This window comes from Vulpes vulpes, chromosome 6, assembly GCF_048418805.1.
Source record: "Vulpes vulpes isolate BD-2025 chromosome 6, VulVul3, whole genome shotgun sequence".
NCBI lineage: Eukaryota > Metazoa > Chordata > Mammalia > Carnivora > Canidae > Vulpes > Vulpes vulpes.
The window spans coordinates 88,019,665-88,043,874 of record NC_132785.1 but is presented as its reverse complement, the minus strand read 5'-3'; the positions used below and the strand labels follow the sequence as shown (position 1 = coordinate 88,043,874).

The 24,210-nt window shown below is 32.4% G+C and overlaps 1 protein-coding gene across 1 annotated transcript in view; it reads left to right on the top strand.

Annotated features, from left to right (window-relative positions):
- The window catches only part of MAP4K5 (mitogen-activated protein kinase kinase kinase kinase 5), a 107,018-nt gene that overhangs the window by 62,484 nt on the left and 20,324 nt on the right, over positions 1–24,210 (top strand). The window contains exons 11-22 of the mRNA XM_026000727.2: positions 1,711–1,773; positions 3,460–3,541; positions 4,490–4,606; positions 9,620–9,698; positions 14,949–15,007; positions 16,253–16,320; positions 17,677–17,719; positions 18,317–18,470; positions 19,386–19,483; positions 19,677–19,718; positions 20,581–20,665; positions 23,926–24,005. Of these exons, the coding sequence (XP_025856512.1) occupies positions 1,711–1,773; positions 3,460–3,541; positions 4,490–4,606; positions 9,620–9,698; positions 14,949–15,007; positions 16,253–16,320; positions 17,677–17,719; positions 18,317–18,470; positions 19,386–19,483; positions 19,677–19,718; positions 20,581–20,665; positions 23,926–24,005 (970 nt within the window). The remainder of the gene's footprint in view (positions 1–1,710; positions 1,774–3,459; positions 3,542–4,489; positions 4,607–9,619; positions 9,699–14,948; positions 15,008–16,252; positions 16,321–17,676; positions 17,720–18,316; positions 18,471–19,385; positions 19,484–19,676; positions 19,719–20,580; positions 20,666–23,925; positions 24,006–24,210) is intronic.

Genomic DNA, 24,210 nt, shown 5'->3' with positions numbered 1-24,210 from the left:
TAACAAATAAATTTTTTTAAGTCCTTACATTGATTCTTCCATCAACTGAGCTTCTTTTTCTGTTCTAAGCAGAATTATAAGTAAATGATAAAAGATGTAGATGAGATTTTTTCTATTCTTTTTAAATTTTTTTTCTTTCTCTTGTCAAGGGATAATGAAGAAGTAATTATGTCTAGCATAATTATTATTTACATTTTAGGGCATATGTCTATTAGAAAAAATATTTGAGAGCCTTTGAAAGGGTTTTTAATATTTTCAAGGAAAAGATAAATTGAGCTAAAATTTGAACTTTTAAAGTAAATAGTATAAAGTTGAAAATCAACAGTGGGGAATGTGTTCTTCTAACATAATAGCAGATTAGTGTATATTACATAAGGAATTCATTTAGAGATTCTATAGGCAAAAGACATGGTTTATGAGCAAATACCAGATACAAAGAAACTTGGAAAACTATTTGACCTCACAAGTAACTAAGGATACACAAGTTAAAAGGTATCTACTTTTAGCTGGAATGCCATTATAAGTAGAGACCTTCAGGAAAATAATTTGATTTTGCCTGTTATGGGCAATACAAATGTATAATTGATTCTACTACTTGGAAAATTATACTTAGGAAATAATCCAAGAAAACAAAAAGCTAAGAATTATCCATTTCAGGTTAACAAGGGTGAAAAATTTAAATGTCCAATAGCTGGTGAATTGGGTTTTTAGTTTTATTTTTAGGTTGGTGAATTGTTAAATTTTTAGGCATTAAGAGCAGCTGTTACATATGTATAATCCAAAGCTACATAGAAAATTGGTTATTAGTGAAAAAAAGTAATATTACCTAATATTATTCTAATAATTGGTTATATAAAGACTAGAGAAGAGCAGAAGATTTGAAATAATGACTCAGGGTACTAGGAATGTAAACTTTATATATGAATCACTTCATTTTTAAAAGAGAAAATATCTTTGGCATTTAAAAAAAAAAGACTAAGGAGTTTGCTTAGAAACCCATAAAGGGTTTTGTAGGAAACACTGAAATACAGCATTTTAGAACTTCCTTATTAAATCTTCCATCTTTCTGCCCCCATAACCATAGAAAATGAGTCAAAGGTGAATTCACAGAGAAAGTCTTCTTGCAGGTTGACTTTTCTATCTTTCATTATAAAAAAATGTGGAAAATTTTTTGTCCAAATGAGGGGAAAAGACTAGGAAATGGATATAATTTGCCTATACCCAAAATAATTCTAGAGACAGATTGTCCATTAAGCATACAACCAAATGCTGGAGTAACATGTCATCTCTGTGTTACAGAATGATCCATAATTACTACATATACTTATGTCTAAGGTACAATGCTAGTTGTATAACCTCTCTTATAGCTAGGAGAGGTTTTCTGTAGAGTATCTAAAATATAAAAAATTTAGTTTTCAGGGGCACATGGCTGGGTCACTTGGTAGAGTATGTGACTCTTAATCTCAGGGTTGTAAATTCAAGCCCCATATTGGGTATAGAAGAGAATGAATGAATGAATGAAGTCACATCAGTAAACTTTAAAAAGAAGTCTTTTTTAAAAAATTTAACTTACATATTCCATACCAGTTTTTATCAGTGCCTACATATTTAATAATTTGTATAAATGTATTACAGAATATTCATTCTGATTATTAGATGAAGTAGTAAAAGTATTTCAATATTGCTCTTTAACTGAAATTTTTATTCCAGGGCCCTCTTCTTAATGTCAAAAAGTAATTTTCAGCCTCCAAAACTAAAGGACAAAACAAAATGGTAAGTTAATATATATAGATTTCATATATATATCTGGAATTTTACAGATGAAAAGGAGACAGGTTCATTTCCCTTATCTTATAGATGATAAAACTGAAGCCTGTAGCTATTAAACAATTTACCTGAAGTTATATATCTAATTTATTTGCAGAGTTGTGGCAGGGATATACGTTTATTTTCTTGACAGTTCCAGTTGCTTAGGAACTTAGAGTAACAAGGAATAGGAAGAAACCCATGTCAATCCAAAAGATTTTTATTATCTACTGCTCTGGTAAAACTCTGATCATATTGTTAGAGTTTTGGAAGCTTGGATAAGAGGTGTGGGAGAAAGCATTGGATATGAATATATTAAAATTCTGGAGATTCATATCTTTGCCTTGTATTCTATTCTGTTAATGATGTGCTGACTTTTATGGAAGGTGATACGAAAAGGTTTCCCAGGTACCATGACACTTTATGACTGTTGACTTTTTCTGCCTTCCTTACCTAATAGTCAAAAAGGTTATTATTTATTTTCATCCTAATCTCTTTTTTCTCTTACTAAGTAAAGCAGTTTGCCTCTTCTTAAAGTCCATTAGGACATCTTTAATTGGATGACAAAGTTGAAAATTATTTTTCTGATAATGTTTTCCCATACATTTAATAAAAGAAACCATGCAAATAAGTTTCCAAGCTCTTAAATTCAGGAATTCTTCATCTAGATTTAATGGATTTCTCATGCGGGGAGAGTTCTGTATGTATAGTCATTCTTCTAGGGAGACAGTCCGTATTTTGTTTCAAATTCTAAGAGGCCTGTCCCCCAAACAGGTTCTAAACTACTTTTTTATGTTTTATTGGCCTGTTTGTGCAAAGTATTACTTAGGAGCCAAGCCATTCTGGGGATGATGCCAGTAGTGAAAGGAAAATCACTCTGGAAATAAAGGAGTTTATATCCTACTGTGGCTGTATTCTTTTATGTTGATATGGATTTCTTCCTAATCCTTGTTACCCTAAGCTCCTAAGCACCTGGAACTGGAGGACTTTATAGCAGGGATGATTGGATATTCATTCAGGAATGAGTGACTACTGGCTGTTATGGCTAAATTCACAGATTCTAGAGCAGTCATTGTCATTGGAGTACATTTTCCAGTCTCAAGGTACTCTATTGACTTCATGTTATCTTCACAAGTCACCAAATATAATACAGTGATTTGATTTCTCCACAAGAGAACTGTTATGTGGTGGCTGTCATTCCTTAGAAATTCAGTGACCTTTTAAGATTTAAATAGTCATGTATATTACCCACTATCCCTCGATGCCATTCTTCTGGTATAGGAAAACATTTATATTTTATATAAATTAACCTTTGAGAAAAGGCCATTTTGATCCGAAGTGGCACCTAGAACACAAGATTATAAATCCTATAAATGACACAACTACCCATTTCTAGTTTTTATTGTATTTTTTAGAGGTATGTTGCTGTTTTATTACCTAATTTCATTTTACTTAATAGATAAAACTGACACCTGTTTTCAAGAAATATACTGTGCTTTAAGTTTTGTTTTTTGGCTTATGTAGAGCTAAGAAGCCTAAGAGAAAAATTGTATGTTTCAGACTTTCTAACTTCTTATAAACTAGTTTTATTTAGTAACACCAAAAAACTAATATTAGTGAAATATTTTTGTACATGTCTCTTTTTATTTGAAGGTCATCAACATTCCATAATTTTGTCAAAATAGCACTAACCAAAAACCCCAAAAAAAGACCAACTGCTGAAAGACTTCTGACTGTAAGTCAATTTAAATTATAGGGGAATTTTTTGTAGTCATGCAGTAAGTAGGAATATCACTTGAACAAAAGTATTTATAATTTTTTATATAAAAATTTAGTGATCTCCTACTGCAGGGGTCAGCAAACTTTCTATAAAGAGCTAGTAAATGTTTTAGGCTGTGGGGCCATACGGTCTATGTTGCAACTACTAAATTTTGCCATTGAACCACTGAAGCAACCATAGACAGTATACTTGAATTAGTATTGCTTTAATACTCAACACTATTTATGAAAAGAGACAGTGCCCCAGATTTTCCCCATTGGCTTTAGTTTGCCAATCCCTGCCTAGAGAAAACTTTAAAAAATGTTGCTATCATCTTTCTTGGTTTCTTATGTAAATTTATAGAATGCTCTGTGTCTTTATGTATTATAAAATATTTTTATATTAGAAAAAGTTAATTATTACAGTGGTCTAAGGAAACCTTATTTAAATGTAAAAATTGAATTATATGTCTTTGTACATTTATATAATATTACGGAGTTAAATGTATGCAAATTTGGAATACATTTACTTGTTTCTTATTGTGATATGGATTGTACCTCAGTATTCATTTGCATACTTTTCACTATAATGACATGAGTAATGTATGTCTAGTTGTTATAGCCAAGGTTGTAATTTTACAACCTAATGTAGATCAGATAACTTAGAAAAATTATTCATGTTATAAGCTTATTCCACAAGAGTTCTTTAGTTTGATAATATGTGATTGTGGTTTCTCTGATTAATATTTTTACTAAATACATTCTCTCAAAAAAAAAAATACATTCTCTCATTTATTTGTATTACTAGACTCGCATATGCTTGTCTCTTATAGCTACTGGATGAAAAAGCACAGATAACATTTTCTATAAACCATTGATGTAAAAGCATACTCATGAAATTTTATTTTGTTTTGTTTTCACTTAGCATACATTTGTAGGGCAGCCAGGTCTCTCTAGGGCCCTAGCAGTTGAGCTGTTGGACAAAGTGAATAATCCAGACAACCATGCACATTACACTGAGGGAGATGACGATGACTTTGAGGTAAAGAGTGTTTGCAGTCTAATATTTGAAAATAAATGTTTAATATGGTCTGAGAGTTTGTTTTCTAATTTATTCTTTTAGTTGTAACAGATTTAGCCACAAAGATTAATTAGCAATGTAAACTTAACTTATCCTGCATATAATTAACAGTTGATAGATACTTTAAAAAAAATTGCAGTATAACATACATAACATAACTGATTGACACTTTTTCTGGAAAGAACGAGGATTATTAATCTAATTAAAACTACTGTCATTTTATTTTCATAGTTGGTTTGCCCAAAATTATTAAGAGGTGGCCAAGGTTTAGAATCAGATCTTTTTCCCCTCCCAGAAATCCAGAAGTGCTTCCCTTCTCCCTAGATCTCGGGTTCTGAAGTGAGAGTTTGATCTTTCTCTAAAGAGAAAGGACATCTATTTCTATTTCTAAGGAAATAAAAGTTTTTAGGAACATTGCTTTGGACCAAGGAACCAAAAAATTTAGAGCACATATTTTTCACAAAGGAGACTCTCTAGAAATCCAATTGGTCATTTTCTAGTTTTCCTATTATGTAGATTATTAACAGGAGATAAATAATTTTTAAAAATTGAGATTCCCAAAAGAATTTTATCCTTTCCAATACTTGTTGAAGACTTATATTTTATATTATTACATGTAATACTGTTCCGGTGTTTTCCTTCCCTGAAAATACTGTAAAATATTTTTGAATATATTCTATTTAACAATAAAACCTGTAAATCAGGAATGAGGGGCTTCCTGCTCATTGGCAGGTAACTATTATGTTTGTATGACACGACTGTACTTTTCCACCAGTCTCTCTTCCTCTTTTTTTTAGGATTTCTTTTTATTTCTGTGATTCTCTGAATTTGTCTCGTCATTTCTCTTTATGCCTTTATTTCCTTTTATATCTCTACCTCCACTCTGGCAAGACTATAGAACCAGACTTTTTGTATTATTATTTGTTGGAAGAAATGTTCTACTTTATGTTCTTAAGTTTTGAATTATACCATGTAAGTATCATGATAAGTACTAACACTCATTGAGTAGTCATTGTGTATCAAGTGTTAGGCCAAATAATTTTCACGTTAACTCATCTAATACTCAAAAAGCAGTCCTTTGCAACAGATTCTATTTTATCCACATTTTATAAATGAGAAAAAATAAAAGTAGTTTGCCCAAGATCATATGGCCAGTAAGAAGTGGAACCAGTATTTGGATTCAAAGCAAAATAACTCCAAAGCCTATTGTTTAATTAATATCACACCATTTCCATATGTATTTAATAGAAATAGACATTAAATAATCTTTGAAAACTAATATTTAAAAACTAATCATCACTGCCTAGTGTATGTATAGTATAGTCTTTGTCATTAGATACTAATGAATATTTTGTTGAGTGTTAAATGAACTTTAATTGAAAAAATGGAATAAACTAGCCATTCATAGATATTTTTTACTTAAACCTTCATTTGAAGATTTGTAATAATTAAGATTTTAATCCCTTAAATGATTAAGAATCATTAAAATTGTTGTAGCTTAAATATGGAATTGATTTTGCTTGATTCCCCAATTTGTCTACACTGGTTATGCAAATAACCAGACTCTTTATTCCTCGCGTTATTTTGCTGGGCTTCCCAGATCCACTCTCCCTTCTTGAGTTCTCCATTTCTGTTTAATGATATCACCATACTTTTCATTTCTTGAAATCCTCTGCCTTCATAGTTGGGAACACTGTGTTATATGAGATTCACACTGTCCCTACCTTCAGAGAACTTCTGGTATGGTCTCAAAGGAAACTCAGGAATACCAACAAATAATTTACAAGTGTGGTAACTGTTATGGAATGGGAAATATGGTGTGCTGTGTAGCCATATTTTATGGGTGGGAAAGGATTTGCTGAAGGAGTGATATGTAAGTTGAAAACCTGAAGGAGAAATCGAAATTAGAGGAAGAGAGCAATCAGAATTGTTCTGAGCAGAGAGAATAATAACATGTTGGAAAACCTAGAGATTAGAAGACTATATACTTGAGAAACTAAAGAAAGTCTGGTTTGAGTAGAAAACAAGGTAAGGAAAATAGTGGGAGATGAAGTTACAGAGCTTTAGCTAGCCGTTTTAAAAACTTGGGGCTTTATCTAAGGTGGTAGAAGCCATTAAAGGGTAAGGGAATAGTTGTATATGCATTTTTTAAAAAATCTCTATGACCTCAGAATTCCATTTCTGAAAATCTTTTAAAAGGCTGTTGAGGTCATCTAGGATAGAGATCGGTGGTATTTTAGACTAAGAGTGGAGAGCAAGGATGAAGAAAAGTGGACTAATTCAAGAATTCTCTGGGAGAGTTGGGGATTTGATGAAGATGTGAGGGTGGGGGATGAATAAAGATTTGAGGTAGGAACACTAGAGTCAAACCAGGTTTGGAAAGAAAGATGAGTTCAGTTTTACGTATGAGTAATTTTGAGGTTGCATAGGAGTTCCAAACAGAGAGGTCTCATGAGGAATTAGATAAGTGGTTATACATCAGGGAGAAAAGTTTAGACTATAGATATAAATTTGGAAGTCACTAAGTATAGAAGTAGTTAATACCTTAAGGAGTAAATGTGATCACTCAAGAGAAGTATGTAGAGTGAGAAAAGAAAAGGCCTAAGACAGCATCCTGAGATTTTTCAAAATTTAAGAATCGAATTGGCTAATGGGCACCCGGGTGGCATTGGTTAAGTGTCTGACTTTGGTGTCAGCTCAGGTTGTGATCTCAGGGTCGTGAGATCAAGCCCTGTTGTCCAGCTTCACACTCAGCAGAGTATGCTTAAGATTCTAATTCCCTCTCTCTTTGTCCCTCTGTGCTCTGTCTCTCAAATAAATAAATAAATCTTTAAAAAAAAATCAAGTAGCTTAAAAGGAATGGCAAAGGATTGATAAAGACCATTAAAAGACAGAGGGAAAGTTTCAACAAGAATATTGCCTAGAAGACAAGTTTAAAAAATCTTTGGATTTAGGTGGTAATGCTTGATTACTTTTTTAAAAGGATAATACTCAAATTATAGAGGTGAAACTGGATTGGAGTGGTTTGAAAGGTAAGTATAGCAATACATTTATGCAAGTTAGTTGTGAAAGGGAGAGGTAGCATGAACAGTAGCTGGAGGAAAATGAGTTGGTGGGGGATTTATTTAATTAGGTATTGTTTATGTGGGGAAAGTAATTTTAAACAAGTTTAAATGCTTATGAAAAGGATCCAACAGATAGAGATAGGAAAGATTTAAGAGAAACCAGATGATTAGGCAAAGTCTCTGAGAAAGGATAAAAGGCTGGAATATAGACTATGAGACACTTGATTTTAGGTTAATGAAACACTTCTCTTGTGTTAGAGAGGAGGATAGTTGAGATTTGCCACTAAAAGATATCTTCTATTTGATGATTCCAGTTTTCTCTGTGAAGTAAATGGGAAGGTCATCTCTTGAAAATCTGAGGGAAAATGAGTGGGTTTGAAGAGTATGGAGAGAAGGTGCGAAATAGTAATTGAGGAGAATGGTTGGGTTAAATGATTAAACAAGTGTTTGTGGGCAAAGCTGAAGCCACAGGTGAGATGAATTTTCAGTGTGGTCTGCTGAGTGACTTTCCTCCAGTAGTGATTGGTATCCCCGTATAAACACAAAGAGTTAATTTAGCTTAATTCAACCATGGTTGTCATTTTGGCATGAAAGAGTACTGAAGGACAGTGGGGCAAAGGGAATTTAGGATATTGGCAAGAGATTGCTGGAAATTGTAGACCATGAGATACAAACTGGATAGGAAGAAAAGTGAAGACCAGATAAAATGCTGATGGAAGGTAATAAGGTAATGGGTCAATGGACTTGGGATTCCAATGTGAACATAAAATAGTATAATAGGAGTGAGAGTGAGCTCAAGGGTGAGAAGTTTGGAGCATTGTGTGGGTTTGAGTATCAGAGCTGATGGCAAGGTCCAGAGTGTGATCTTAGGAATCGAGAGTGTATTGAAGTCTGGGAGAGTGTCTTTAGAGATGAGGTCAGAAAAGTTAAGTCCCAAACAATGGGCTGTTGAAGTCCCTTGGTATGATAGTGGGTCTTGAAGTAGAGGAAAAAACACATGAGCCGCTATACATCATGTGAATAAGAGTGAGTCATTAGAAATTTGGTAGGTGGCAGTTGAGCTGAAGGTATAGTTTCAAAGGATCAGGAGCTTATGCAAAAGGGTATAACGTAGCAAGCTTCTCACTTGATTTACTACAATATGCTTACTCAAGTCTCCTTGCATCCAGTATTCCTCCCCTCTGTACCTTTTGACATTTATCCAATTCCTCTTAAATCTGACTCCGAAATACGTTTTTGAAAAATCACCAAAAAATTTATTTGCTGAGAAAATGAAATTGAGAGCCCTTGGCTGACATTTGGAGTCTTTCATGATCTGGCTCTTGCCCAGTCTGTCTGTCCAGCTTTGTTATCTCTTCACTTAATCTTCACTGAAGCCAAATAATAGTCAACTCCAGTCCCCCTGAATGCTACAATTTCTTTTTCTTGCCTCACTTTATTCACATTCTCTCTGCTGTCTGGAATGCTTCCCACACTGCTACACATCAATGCCTACTGTCCTTCAGGCCCAGATCAGATTACAGCTCTGTCATGAAGAAATCCTATACCCCTTCAGGTGGAAGTCATTTCTTTCTCATCTGGGCATTATTAGTAATTGTTTTAATGAATGGCCTTCACCATTTTCTAATCTTATTAAGTATTTGTGTGTCTTAACTGCCTAGACTATAAACTCCTTGAAGATAAAATTTATCTGACTTTCTTTGCATCTTTTCAGTATTTTATACAGTATAAAAATGGCATAAATGAGTAACTTTTAAAGTATCTTAGTGTTCATTTTATTATGTTTATCCTATAATTTATTAGTAGGTAGTCATGTTTGTTAGTAAATGATCATTTAGTTGAAAAGTTTGACCTTTTAACTTTATCATTGAAATTTTTTAAAGTGTGTATATTATGCTTATATTCACAGCCCCATGCAATCATTCGTCATACCATTAGATCTACAAACAGGAATGCCAGAGCTGAACGGACAGCTTCAGAAATAAATTGTATGTGTTTGGTATACATTTTCAGTTGGTGGTTTTGGAGGGTTGAGCTGAGTGTTCTTGTGGGTCTTTTGGAAAAATAAAATTTCAGACTAACTGAGGCCACATGCTTTAACATAATCAGAATACCTCTAAAATAGAGGTGGTTTCTCTGGTTTGTAATGGAATTCTGTTGTTTTTTTTTAGTTAAATGGTTTTTATGTACTAATTATAAAGGTAATGAATGTATGTTCGTTTTAGAAAATTTGTGAGAGGAAAAAAATTAACATTACCCATAATCTCATCACTGGTACCAACCCACAGATAATATTTTTGCTAAATTGCCTTCATCTTTTTCTATGGCTGAATTTATGCATGACTAAATTTACTTAACATAGAAGCATTTTCAATATACTGGCTTAGCCTTTATAACTATTAAAGATTGCATCTTTCTTCAATGTGATATATTGTAGTTAAATAGTTTCCTGTTGGACATTTGGGTGGGTGAGTTTCAGTTTTTTTTTAGTCAGGTTAACAGGAGAATGGAATCTTTTTCTAAAATATATACTTAAAAGGGGAAATTGCTATTTATTCAATAAATTAATCATTTACAAATATTTTATATTAAGGATATTTGTCATTTTTAGCCAAATTAATTTAGAAGAACAGATTTACAAAGAAATTTTCAGTATGAGTATATTGACCTAAATGCATATTTGCTTCAAAAGATATTTTTAAAAGTTTACAGTAAAATGAGATTAAAAACTATAAACAGTAATGGAGGAAGATAATTTATTGAATGTTTAAACTAATTAGAATTATTGCAGATGAGCATTTTGTTGAAGTCTGAGTTTACCTGAACCCAGATTATTTTTAGCTTTCTGGATACAGCTTTGGAAATATCTAGGTCAGTGGAGAGTTAGAATGTCCTTCCCATATCAGTCCATTCAATCAGACCTTTTCTTAGTTAAACCGGTAATTCAAGATTTTATCTCTTTGTTAGTCCCAGATTGCTGATATTTCTTATGCTGTCTTCTTATATAATCCCAAGTGAACTCTCTGGACTTCAAATACCATACAGAAAAGTAGCAAAGTTGCTATTCCATTTTAAAGCTATCTTTATTTTATGCAGGTATATAGGTATTCAGTTAATATTGTCTAGCTTATCTATATATTCTTCTGTAGCTTTTGGATTTTGTGTCATATTTAGCAAAGCCTTCCTGATTTTTTTTTAAGCCTTCCTGATTTTAAGATTACAAAAGAATTCTATTATTTTTCTTCTATTTTTTACAGTTTCACTTTTTTAATATTTAAATCTTTGATATAAGATATTAATTTATTTGGTAAGAGGTATGAAGTACAGATTTAGCTTCAATTTCTTTTTAAATGAGTATCCATTTGTCTAAATGCTAATTATTAAAAACTTAGTATTTAAAAAAAAAAAAAAAAACTTAGTATTTTTAAGTGGATTTGACATACCACCTTTATGATGTACTAAATGACCATAAATATTTTTTGATTCTTTCCAGAAATTGTCATTGCATTAGTATGTCTAGTCATGTGCCCATAGCATAATTTGATCATTTTGTCTTTATATTACCTGTTAAAATCTGTTCGGACTAATCCTCCTCCTATTCCCCTCACTGCCCCCCTCCCCATAAATATCTTGTTGCTGTTCTTTGTTATATTTGGCTATTTATTTTCCTACATACACTAAAAAATCAGCTTATCTAGTTAAAAAAAATTCTCAGCATTTTTACTGAGACTTCATAAAAGTTCATGTATTAAGTTGGGGAGAGTTGACCCCTTTATGATGGTCTGTCTTCTTAACTAAAATAGACTTTTTCAGAGGTAAGCCCAAGACTTAGTTCTTTCACGAACCCCCGGGATACTAATTAACTTCATGGAGTAAGCTGTGTGTGCTTCACATACCAGAAAAAAAAATTACTAAAGTTGAAGGTCATTTTATTTGTGATTTCTCTTTACATTTTCTCAAGTCTTCTTTTGTGTCTGTCCAGAACATTTTATAGCTTTGTTTTTATTTGTTTAATAGATGTTATAGACACCTATTCTTAGTTTTCTGTTTCATTTAAATTTGAACTGGTAACTTACATACAGTAAAATGCATAGGTGTAACATATGATGAATTTTTAAATAGGTATATACTCAGGAAACTGCCACCCAGATCAAAATATAGAATATTATCAGAAAGCCTCTTCACTCATGCTGCTTCACAGTCAGTGCCCTTCTGTCTTCTTATATCCCCCTGCCCTTTCCAATGCCCAGGCTAATCACTGTTCTGTTCACTTACCACCATAGATTGGTTTTTACCTTCATCTGGATCTTCAGATAAATGGAATATACAATTTGTACCCTTTTTGCTTGTTTTTTTTTTTTTTTTTGCTCAACATTATGTCTGTGAGAGTCATTCATGTCACGTATAATAATAGTTCATTGTTTTCACAGTAGTATATTTTATTGTATGATTATAACACAGTTTATCCATTCCTTAGTTGATAGGCATTTGATTTGTTACTAGTTTTTGGCTACAGTGACTAGTATAAGCATTCTTACTATGTATTCATAAGTAATTATTATGGACTTGGCCTCGTCTAAAACCACCAAGGATGAATGTATAATCCAGTAAAATCAAGTTTGTTGATTCCTTGCAGTGAAGGAAAACATCTATGAGTGGAACTATGGAACATCTCATTAAACAAAGAAAAAGAAGAGTTAGAGGGTTTTGGAAAGAGTAGAGTTCAAGTGAAGTGTGACAATGCAAAAAAAGAGATGCTTATGATAGGGTAAATATTAGGTCTAATACTGTAAAAATTGACCCAAAGGCCTATTTTCTTGGAAACTTGGAATGTGTATTTGCAAACCCCTTTATTTGAAGTCCTCTATATATTTTTCAACTGGTTGTTGTTTCTATTCTCCTGCTGCTTCTCTGGTTATATTATTATTATTATTATTATTATTATTATTATTATTATTATGTTTTGAACATTGGGGTGCAACATTGAGTGTCTGGATGTGTCCTCTTTATTCTAAAGGGTGTTTAAAGAATTAACTGGTATGTCAGTTTGATCCTTTTAAGGCTTGTGTCAGGTTTTACCAGAGTATTCAGCAAGCTCTTTCCTCTGGTTAGAAAGTCAGCTATCTTTCCTGGTACTTTGTGATCACCAGAATGTACATTTAGCTTACAGCACTTTGTTAGCTGTTTATCACATAGTTTGTTCAGTCTTGCGGGTTTTTTTGTTTTGTTTTGTTTTTTTTTTTTTTTTTTTTTTTTTGCTCATGGGCAATTTAGTATTCAACCAAAAACAAAAAGATCTCTTGGTGTATTTCTGGAGCTCCTTTATGTAGCTTTCTCGTTTTTGGCACTCTGGTCTTCAAATTCCCTCTACCTAAGCAGCCCCAATCTCCAGTCTTTGTTTCCTACACAGTTAAGACCGTTACTTTCTCTTTGGATTCCACTTTCTTGTGCCCTACTTTGGAAAGTGCCTCCAGGCAGAAAGCCAGAGTGAATGTGGATCTTACCACTATGTATTCTCTTCTTTCAAGGATTAAAACCTTGTGGTATCTGTTATCCACTTCTCCAAAATAATTGCTTCATATACTTTGTACACACATTGATATTACAAGTTTGTAGTTTAAAGCAGAAGGATAAGTCCAATTCCTGTCCATTACTTCATTATGGCTAGAACCTGCATCATCTTACAGAAATAAATGAATATGTACAGTAGAAGACCTCCCCATCTTTTGTAGGCCAAAGATATGACCAAAGGTACTGTCAGTATTTTCTTTAAAAGAAAACAATTTGAGGTCCTGCATACTACATAAAATAATGATGTTGGAAGCTCTAGTATTTCTATGCCTTAATTGTGGTTGCACTAGTTTTATAATAGTCATAAGGAATTTGATTTTTTTAAGGAGTATTTTTCTTATGTGTTAAAACATCTTAAGTATTTTATGAAACTCATTTTTTCTAGGAATTTCTTATAAGTCTTGAAATTTGCTTGATACATAATTTTTACTGTTAAAGATAATAATGACATTTTTCTCTTCTTTTCTACACCTGCTTGCCTGCCAGCATCTCTAGTTGTGACAAAAAAAGTTAGCTCATCTCTGTCTCAAATTCAGTTGAAATAGTGAATTAGAATAGTGTGTTTTGAGTTTCAGTATTTTTAAATTAGGTTAAGAAATAATTCATTAGAAAGTGAGAGCTTTTTATTTTAGGTTATTTTTGAAAAGTATATACAATGTTTTATGAATTGTCTTTCAATCTTTTATTGAAAACTTTTATAGCAGTGTTTTTGTTTAATGAATTATATATGCAGTTTGTATTATTTTACAAATCTTGTTTTAGGGATAAGAACAATTAGATCCTTTTTGAAAATGATTTTTTAATATATTTTTTTGCCAAGATTGTATTTGGGGATCTTGCATCTCTATGATGCAAGTATAAATTTTTTTTTTTTTTTTAGTCACATTGGATTTTATAATCTTAAAATTCTGTGTGCTTTATGGGGCTTCTGGGTGACTCAGTCAGTTAAGCATCTGACTCAATCTCAGCTCAGGTCTTGATCTGAGTCATGAGTTCAAGCCTCATATTGGGCTCCATGCTGCTTACAAAAAAAGCTACTTACAAAAAAAATCCCCCCAAAACTGTGAGTAGATAATAAGCCATCTTTTATGAGTAGATAATAAGCCATCCTTTTTTTTTTAATAAGCCATCCTTTTCTGTTTTAGAATATTTCACATAAGAGAAGTTTGAACAGGTCACTTAAAATACACATTAAGCAAAATAGAATATTAAATTTCTAAATACCATTGTAACATTTAATTTAAATACTGTTTGTTCTTTTTAAATAACTACAGGTAATTTAGGGAGGTTAATCCCTGCCATAAAGTTGTATGTAGCCTTAGAACAGAGTGTGTAGTAGAGACAGAGAAAATCCTTAAGGTATTTTTTTTTTTTGGTCAAAGTAGATAACTTTGATTAATTTTTTGCAATCTCTTATACGCAAAAAGTGCTATTTAATTTCCTGACTCCAAGTGAGAATGAAGTAGAGTTGTTAGGAAAATACCAAATTGTTACCTTCTTTTGGTAAATATAAAAAAAAGGGGTACTATTGCAGTAAAAGATGAAAAGATTTTGTCTTTTCTTTTTCTTTCTCCCTTTCCTTCTCCTCAATACAAATGCTTCTTGTTATATTTCTGAGATTAACCCTTTAAGATAGAGTTTGTGAATATCTATTACATATTTTGCAGTTGACAAATTACAGTTTGAACCTCCTCTGAGAAAAGAAACAGAAGCACGGGATGAAATGGTAGGAATTATTACTTTTGAAGTACTTTACAAATTAAAATTTGAGAAAATTTGTAGTTAGGTATACTTTGACTAAGGAACAGTTATATACTCTTCTATGCAATCATTTTGATACTACATTTCACACATTAAAGTTTGAAAAAGCATACAGGTTATATTTTGAATAGAGTACTATATATGGTATACTGTTTTAACCATTCATTTTGACCCTTCTGAGTCTTTGGAAGGATTTACATGAAGTTATTAAATGTATGAATTTGGGGACGCCTGGGTGGCTCAGTGGTTGAGTGTCTGCCTTCAGCTCAGGGCATGATCCTGGAGTCCAGGATCAAGTCCTACATCGGGCTCCCTGCGGGGAGCCTGCTTCTCCTTCTGCCTATGTCTCTCCCTCTCTCTTTCTGTGTCTCTCATGGATATATAAATAAATAATCTTTTAAATAAATAAATAAATAAATATATATATATATATATATATATATATATATATATATATATATGAATTTGATGCTCAGTTTTAAGCTCTCAGGATTTTTTTTCTTATCAACTCTAGGTTTATAGTATATTTTTGCATTACCTTACTGGTTTTAATATTTGCTTGTTAATATAGCTGGTTTTTAAAATTTTGCTCTTATTTTGAGGTTACTATTTAGTTAAACCTTTCTTTATCTAAAAGGAAATAAGTAATAGAACAAGGTATTATTAGAGTTGCCTAGATGTTGTAACATTTACTTTATTTTTTCAGCTTTGGCAAAGTATAATTTTTACAGGAATTGTCTTCTATTAATAGATCTCTTCATTCTTAACATTTGGCAGTAGTGCTCTTCTTACTGTATATAATGCTATATATATATATAATTCTCAATTTCCATGCCATTGGGAAAAAATAGCACCAATAATTTCATTATAGTTTAATAATATGATGTGTAGTTTCCACACTAATGGATAAGTGATACAGATAATTAAGTTATGTTTTTTCTGTTTTATTTGGAATATACTAGCATTCGTAAAGAGGGCTTGTTATTTCAAACTATGTAGTATGTTTATGGAACTCCTTAAGTATAAGTCAACTGATAATGAGTCATTGACCTAAAATATGTCAAATGACAGCAACTGTAGCTGGAGATTAAAAAATTGATTCAATGCCAAGATGATTAACAATCATGACACTGAATATTTTCTTGAATCAAATAAGATGATTAATATCTGTTATAAAGGAACATTTTAAATGATTTTTGTACCTTCATAGGGAGTGTCATCAGACCCAAACTTTGTATTACAGTGGAATCCTTTTGTTGATGGTGCAAATACTGGCAAGTAAGTTATTTTTTAACTTAATAAGTATATTTTACTTGATTATATAAGAACAGTATTGGGAGGGAGTGATTTATTTTAATAAGTTGTAATTTTCATTCCTAAAGAAACTGTGCTGTGCCTTTTATCAGTGTAAATCTGCCTTTTTAATTACCAAAAGGTATCATGTGTTAATCATTAAAGTCTTTAGGCTTTTCTTCTTTAAATCAGAACTTAGTATATGTAATATTAATTTATTGAAAGAGGAGTTACATGATATCATGGGAAGAAATACTATAGGAGGAATTGGAAAGCCCCAATTCCATCTCTGCAGTGTAGTTTCTTCATATTCTAGACCTGTCTTCCCTCAACAGTTAAGTTATAGAGCCAGCCTAGATGTTCCAAACCTGTTTGTGCACTGTAGTGGAAATACACATTTGGAAATACAAATTTCTGGGCACCCCTAAATTCAGCTTATAGATCTGGGGTTGGCAAACTATGACCTATAAGCCACATCGGACCCAATGCATATTTTTTGTGCAGTCTGCAAACTAGAATGGTGTTCAGATTTTTTAATAGTTGAAAAAAAAATCCAAAGAAGAGTGATATTTTGTCACATGTGAAAACCATATGAACATTTCAGTGTCCATAAAGGTTTGTTGGAACACAACATGCTTATTAGTTTATATATTATGTATGGCTGCTTTCACATTATAAAAAAAAGTTAAGTAGTTGTGACCAGTGTATAGACTGAAGTCTATAATATCTATTATCTGGGCCTTTACAGAAAAAGTTTGCCAACCCCTGCAATAGGATGTAGTCTTTGGGACTGGAATCTAAGAATCCTAAAAGCTTCCTGATGGATTGCAATAACTGTGGATAGGTGTATGGAACCAGTGGTCTAGATCAGTGGTTCTGAAGCATTGATGTGCCTGGAGAATCACCTAAAGATTGATTTTCCATAGGTCTAAAGGGTACATACAAAAGTTTTCCAGTGATGCAGATGTTTGCTGATATGCAGACCCCACTTAGGGTAGCTAAAGGGTTTGATGATATAGATTCATAGTGGCTTCCAGCTCTAAAATTCTGAATCGTGTTTTACTACTAAGTTTAATTTTTATTACATACTTCATATGTAAAGCATGACCATAAAGGAAAGGCTTTGTATTCATTTTATAAAAATCTATTTTACAGTCCTACTAGTACAGTTTGACACAGTGAGCTCTTAGGTCTTCCTATAGGTTTTAAAAATACTCTTCTTCATGATCTAATTGTCTTTTATAGCCCCTGAATATAAACATTTTAATGCACATTTGATGGAGGCTCTGTTTTATGTTATCATTTATCACTGTCTGAATTGCATGTTTCTCTCTGTGTTAGATCAACCTCAAAACGCGCAATACCACCTCCCTTACCTCCTAAGGTGAGCTACTTAAAATTTTTGAATAAACGCTTTTTAAGTAATAAAATAATTAAATTAAAAAATGTTATTGAATTTGTTCAAAATTCTCTTAAATATATTTTACATAAATACAGTTTTCTTTAAGAAGTATTACAAAATATAAAGACTTCATGAGAAGTATAATATTTGAATAGCTATAAGAAAAGTAAAAATCAGTTATACACATTTAAGAAAATACTCAGCTGCATGGAGAGGAAATGGAAAGAGATCATCATTTATAATCCTCATTTTCTACTACAATTGGACATTTATTGGATTCATACTTCATTAAGTCTTTGCTTGTGTCTACTATTAAATATTTTGTGAATTGTTTATATAATTTTATCAGTTAAAATTAAAACTGTTTTGACTTAGGGATGATTAAATAAATCACATCGCAAGTTCTTAATTGTGTTGGGACAGTAATTCAACTCTTGTTTACTTTGTTTACCTAGCATAATGATTAAATTATATAGAAGAAAGGAAAAAAGGCAAAAGTCTTTGATGCATAATGATAATGGAGTGTTACTGTTTTATATCCAAATTTATTAAAGCACTTTTGTGTCTTATTATCACCAGCCAAGGATAAACAGCTACCCTGAAGACAACCTCCTAGATGAAGAAAAATCATCAACTGTAAAACGTTGTCCGGATTCAGAGAATAGAGCTCCCCAGTTTCTCCGAAGACAGAGTAGCCCAAGTTGTGGTCCTGTAGCTGAGACTTCCTCTATTGGTATGGCTAGCAGTATCAGCAGTCCCGGAGTGCATACAGCTAGATACTATGATCTGGGTAAATAAATCAAAGCAAAAACTGAAAAGAAAGCCATTTTCATATTTTAAAGAATGTCTTCAGTCAATCTTACAACTGTTTAAAGCTTTCTGAAGTTACTTTAAAATTCTACATGGATGGGCTATAAACAGAGTCAGTCCAATTCAACCCTAATTTGATCCCTTACTAAATATGATAGGGTCTTAGAATGATGATATTCCTATCCTCCAGAAGTTCAGGATTTGTAGTAGAAGATACACCCATGTACCCATGACATTAGACAATTAGCTTGTATAAGTGTCTCATACAATTATTAACTATATGTAATACAAGATGAGAGATTTTTAAGGAAGGTAATGATAAGGAATAGAGGAAATGGGCCCTTGCAGAATATTAAAGGGCTTGGTTGAGGCTTCATTAGGGGATTCAGTGCTGACAGGCATTCCTGATGAACAAGAAGGAATAAACAAGTGACTGAACCATAAAAATCTGGATTGTATAGTTTAGTATAGGAGAAGTGTGGGTTTTTGAAAGATATATACTGGGAGATAGGAATTGAAAAGTAGATTGAAGTCCACTTATGAAACGCCTTGAATATCAGCATAGCATTCGTACAGCATTTCTTCTTCTCACAATATGGAAAGATATTTCGTGTTTTCATGGATTAAACCACTGATAAAGATGCAAAGATGCAGCGCTACCTCTGTAGAATCTAGAGAAAGACACCAAAGATACTGGGACTCATCTGCCAATAGAGAGTATTTCCCAGTAAAGGATCACTCAAATGGAATTATAAGTATTGGGAGAAAAGGAAAATTATTTTTCATGGAAAGTACTTATTTGTATGTTAATTTGGCTCTTAACCATGATTCTTCTTAGGAAATGGTGATGGTATTTCAAAACTGATTAGTGAAAATACAGAAGGATCAGCACAAGCACCACAGTTACCACGGAAAAAGGACAAGCGAGATTTCCCAGTAGGTATAACAGGTGTTTGGTGATTAGTTGTAACTATTACCATGTCCATCATATAAGAGGCAGTGTCTGTTTTGGTGGGCAGGGGGGCATAGTCTGTTTAATTCAAGAATTTGAGTAACTGAATTTCCAAATGTAGAGGGGTTTTTTAATGCTTAAGAGATCTTATAGCATTAAAAATTATTTTTCCAACAGAAACCAGCCATCAATGGCCTTCCACCCACCCCAAAAGTGCTGGTAAGGAATATTTCTATGTAAACCACTTGCCAATTTTCATCTCTTAGATGCAGCAGATTTTTTATTTGTTGTTAAGTATCTTGAGGTATTGAAAAGAAGGATTCACAAAATACAAAGGCATTAAATGCATTTTAATATACCATGGATCAAATCATGTACCTTAATTTGAGTGACTTGGTTAAAATTTGGAGAGTTTCACTTTTTGTAAATATGATATGGCAGTTGGTTTCTCAGATTAGCCTTCAAAGGCCAATTTAACTTTAATTTGATATCAATAGTACTGTGTCCTCTTCATAATGTGAGTTAGGTATCTTTCTACCCCTGAAGCCGTTTTTCACATTGAACTATACACAGTGAAAAGGAACAGGGAGGCTTATGTTAATGCTTGTTCTCTGGCTCTTCAAGGTGGTTCAGCCAATCATGAATGGGATGCTCTAAAAATTGTACCTTTTTATTCAGTAAAAGTCTAATATGTGATGTAAATATTAGACTTTTTGTCTATTTACTATTAATGGAATTATACTGCAATTATAATCACTATGATATCTCTCAGAAATATCATCCATTGTTTCACATTATTAAATGTTAGTCCTAAAGATAAGTGGTGACTTAGAATTTCTAAAATGTATCACTGACATATGTAGATGTTTTGATAAATTTGACATTTTTGCCCTGAAATAGTAGATTACACACGGAAAGAATAGATTCTTGGTAGAAGGTGTTAAGCAATATTAAAATAGGAATTTTCTTTTGTAATGAGACCTTAAACATTTAAATAAGAGTCAGTTTAGCATTTTGTAATAATCTTAGCTATTTTCCAAGACTATATAAGTAAGTCAACATTTCTTTCTTTATAAATAAGATGGGAGCATGTTTTTCCAAAGTTTTTGATGGCTGCCCTTTGAAAATTAATTGTGCAACATCCTGGATACATCCTGATACAAAAGGTAACATTTCTGAACCTTTACATACAATCTCTAATAAAATATTTGTTATGGGGAAGGATCTTTATGGTTGGTGAACTTAGGTTGTTTACTTTAAAACTATTATTTTAGAGATTAAATAGTGCAGGTACCCACAACAACCTAAATAGGTAAACAGAGTTTTTGTTTAAGGTATTAGAATTTAGAGTACACAGGAAATTTTCTGATTAAAGGAGACTGAATAGAGATCATAAGTGATTACAACCATGCTTAGGAATTTTCTGTTCTATAAAAACACAATATTAGGACAATTGATAATCTCAATCAGTAAAGTCATTAGATTAGGTAATATTATCGTTTCAGTGTTAATTTCCTGATTTTGATCATTGTACTATGGTTATGTAAAACTTTTTCTTTTCTTTTTAGGAAATGCACACAAATGTTTAGGAATAAATGGATATTGTGTTTGTAATTTAAATAGTTCAGAAAACAAAAAAAAGTATATGGAGAGTGAAAAAAGGATAAAGCAAAATTAGTAAATGTTAATATTTGTGGAATCCATGTTTTAGGAGGATATTCAGGAATTCTTTGTACTCTTACAACTTTTCTGTAAATCTGAAATGATAGCACAATAACAAAATTTATTTTTAAAAATCTATCCTGTATATTTTTAAAGTGAGGAAGCCTAATAGAGGTAAAAAATTTGGAATCAAATAGATCTGGGTTTGAATTTCTGTTCTTTCTATCCTGTATATTTTTAAAGTGAGGAAGCCTAATAGAGGTAAAAAATTTGGAATCAAATAGATCTGGGTTTGAATTTCTGTTCTTTCATTATCATATAACTTTCATTATCATCTCTGGTTCTCAGTGTGATCATTTATAAATAAGTACTCTTAATGCCTTATTGCAAGGAAGGAAGAAATCTACCTCTCTGAGTGTCTGGCAATTAGCAGATAGCCATAAAGCAGTAAAGAGTGTTCAAGAAATGTTCGTTTCCACTTTAACACCATAATAAAGACAAGTCATATAATTATGTACTTTAAATACTATTGTTGGAAAGTATGACAGATAAAAAAAATTTTTTAAGATTTTATTTATTTGCAAGAGAGAGCGCACAAGAGAGGGGAGGGCTAGGGATAGAACGAGAAGCAGACTCCTGCTGAGCAGGGAGCCAGATGGGACACTGATCCCAGAACCCTGGGATCATGACCTGACCTGAAGGCAGACATTTAACCAACTGAGCCACCCAGGCACCATGAAAAAAATATTTTTATCAGTAAGAAGATGTTTTTTTGAGTGCTTATAACTTTATTTTGATATAATTTCAGACTTACAGAAAAGTTAGAAAATACCACAGTGCAAGAAACTCCTCTATATTCAGAATCTTCAGTTGTTTCTATTATCTACCTGTATGTGCAATTTTTCTGAATTACTTGAGAGTGCTTCCTTATACTTCATTTTGTGTTTTCTAGAAACAAAAATCATATCCACAATACAATTGTGAAGATGAGGAAATTTATAATTGATGCAATCCACAGTTTATATGTATGCATTTTTAAAATTGAAGTATAATTGACATCATATTGAAATTATTGTCTCAAGAATACTCTTTATTGTCTCCCTCTTCCTTTTTCCCCAGTCCAACGATATCCAATTCAAGATCCCATGTTTCATTTAGCTACCACTTCTCTTTAATCTCTTCTAGCCTGAAACATTTCCTCACCTTTTTGTTCTCTCTCTTGATCTTGACATTTTTGAGGCTATTTATTTTGTAGAATGTCCCTTAATTTGTGTTTGTCTGATGAGTCCATATGCTGAGATCAGGTAATGTATTTTTGATGGGAATATGAAAGAAATGTTATTGTGTTCTTCTCAGTGCATCTTATCAGAAGGCACATTCTATCAGCTTGTCCAAATACTAGTTCTTAACATTGACCTCTTGGTTAAGGTAGTGTTCGCTAGTTTTCTCCATTGTCAGTTGCTATTTTTCCCATTCTAATTGCTTAGTAATTGCTTAATTTCCTAAGCTAATTAATAAGAAGTATGGAATACACTTAGACTCTGTAAATATCCTCATGTTCATTAGACTTTTCATCAACTGCCTTTAGCATTTGTGACAGTTCACTGACAATCCATTGAAATCTTTAGACATTTCCCTTCTTTCCCATTTTTTTGTGTACCTGTATTAGTTTGAACTTCTGAATTATTTTTTTATTCAGTGAGATATGATCCACCACTGTTTTTTATTTTAGCACTTAAATTGTCCCAGAATTTTTGAGCAGTGGGAGTTCCTATGTTCTTTTATTTAATACTCATACTTGATCATTTCCTTAGTTTCTGGCACAGCAAGATTTTTAGGCTTATGTTACACTTTCCTTGCCTCAGATTGGAATCAATTTTTTTCCAAGCAGCTCTGCTTCTGGTTCTATTTTTTAGTAGAAGGTAGTATTTAGGAACCAAGATCTGGACACTCAGTGTGCTCGTCATTTCTGGTGTGTCATGATTTATAATTTCTATGTAATTTATACTTTCCTTCTTCCAAGAGTATTTAAAATATCTAGCAAAAATAGGTATAATGAAAAATCTTACGACATGATAATTATATTGGAAGGAAGAATTACATAAATTAAGATAAAGCCAGAGTGAATGAGGAACAGAGAATATATCTGCTTTAAAAAATGAGATCAAAATTGGAGAAAGGAGGGATGCCTGGGTGGCTCAGCAGTTGAGTATCTGCCTTTGGCTCAGGGCGTGATCCTGGAGTCCCAGGATGGAGTCCCACATCAGGCTCCTTGCAAGGGGCCTGCCATTCCCTCTGCCTATATCTCTTCCTCTCTCTATGTGTGTCTCTCATGAATAAATAAATAAAATCTTTTTTAAAAATTGGAGAAAGGGGTAATGAATATGCCATGAATTTTAGAGAACAGTTTTTCTTTAGCTGGGTGGGTGGCTGTCTGACTCTTAATACCACTAAAGGGGTGCCTGGGTGGCTCACTCTCTTAAACATCCGACTCTTGATTTTGGCTCAGGTCTTGATATCAGGGTCCAGGAGATTGAGGCCCCCCCCCCCTTCAGGCTCCGTTCTCAGTGGCGAGTCTGCTGGAGATTCTTTCTCACCCTCTGCCCCTCTTCCCATTCCCGCACTCTTCATCTAAATAAATATTTTTTAAAAAGCATTCAAGTAAAAAAAATAAATAAATAAAAGCATTCAAGTCTAAAGCCATTTTATTGAATTATTTCAGAAAATGATAGTAAATTCTGGTGATTTATTTTAATTATTTTAGATCAGTACATTATTTTTGGAACTGAAGATGGTATTTACACACTGAATCTCAATGAGCTACATGAGGCAACGATGGAACAGGTAATTTAGGAGTTTTATTTCAAGAAATTAGTTTGGGTATATTGAATAAAAAATCTTTTAATTTTAAATCAATTTATATGGGCCTCAGTTTTAATTTTTATGATTTAAATATTTAAGGAGGTGAAATTATACTCTTTACATGTTCATGTTACAAGATTTTTTTTCTATAAAGCTTTGGTAATTTACTAAAAGAAAATATTTTTAT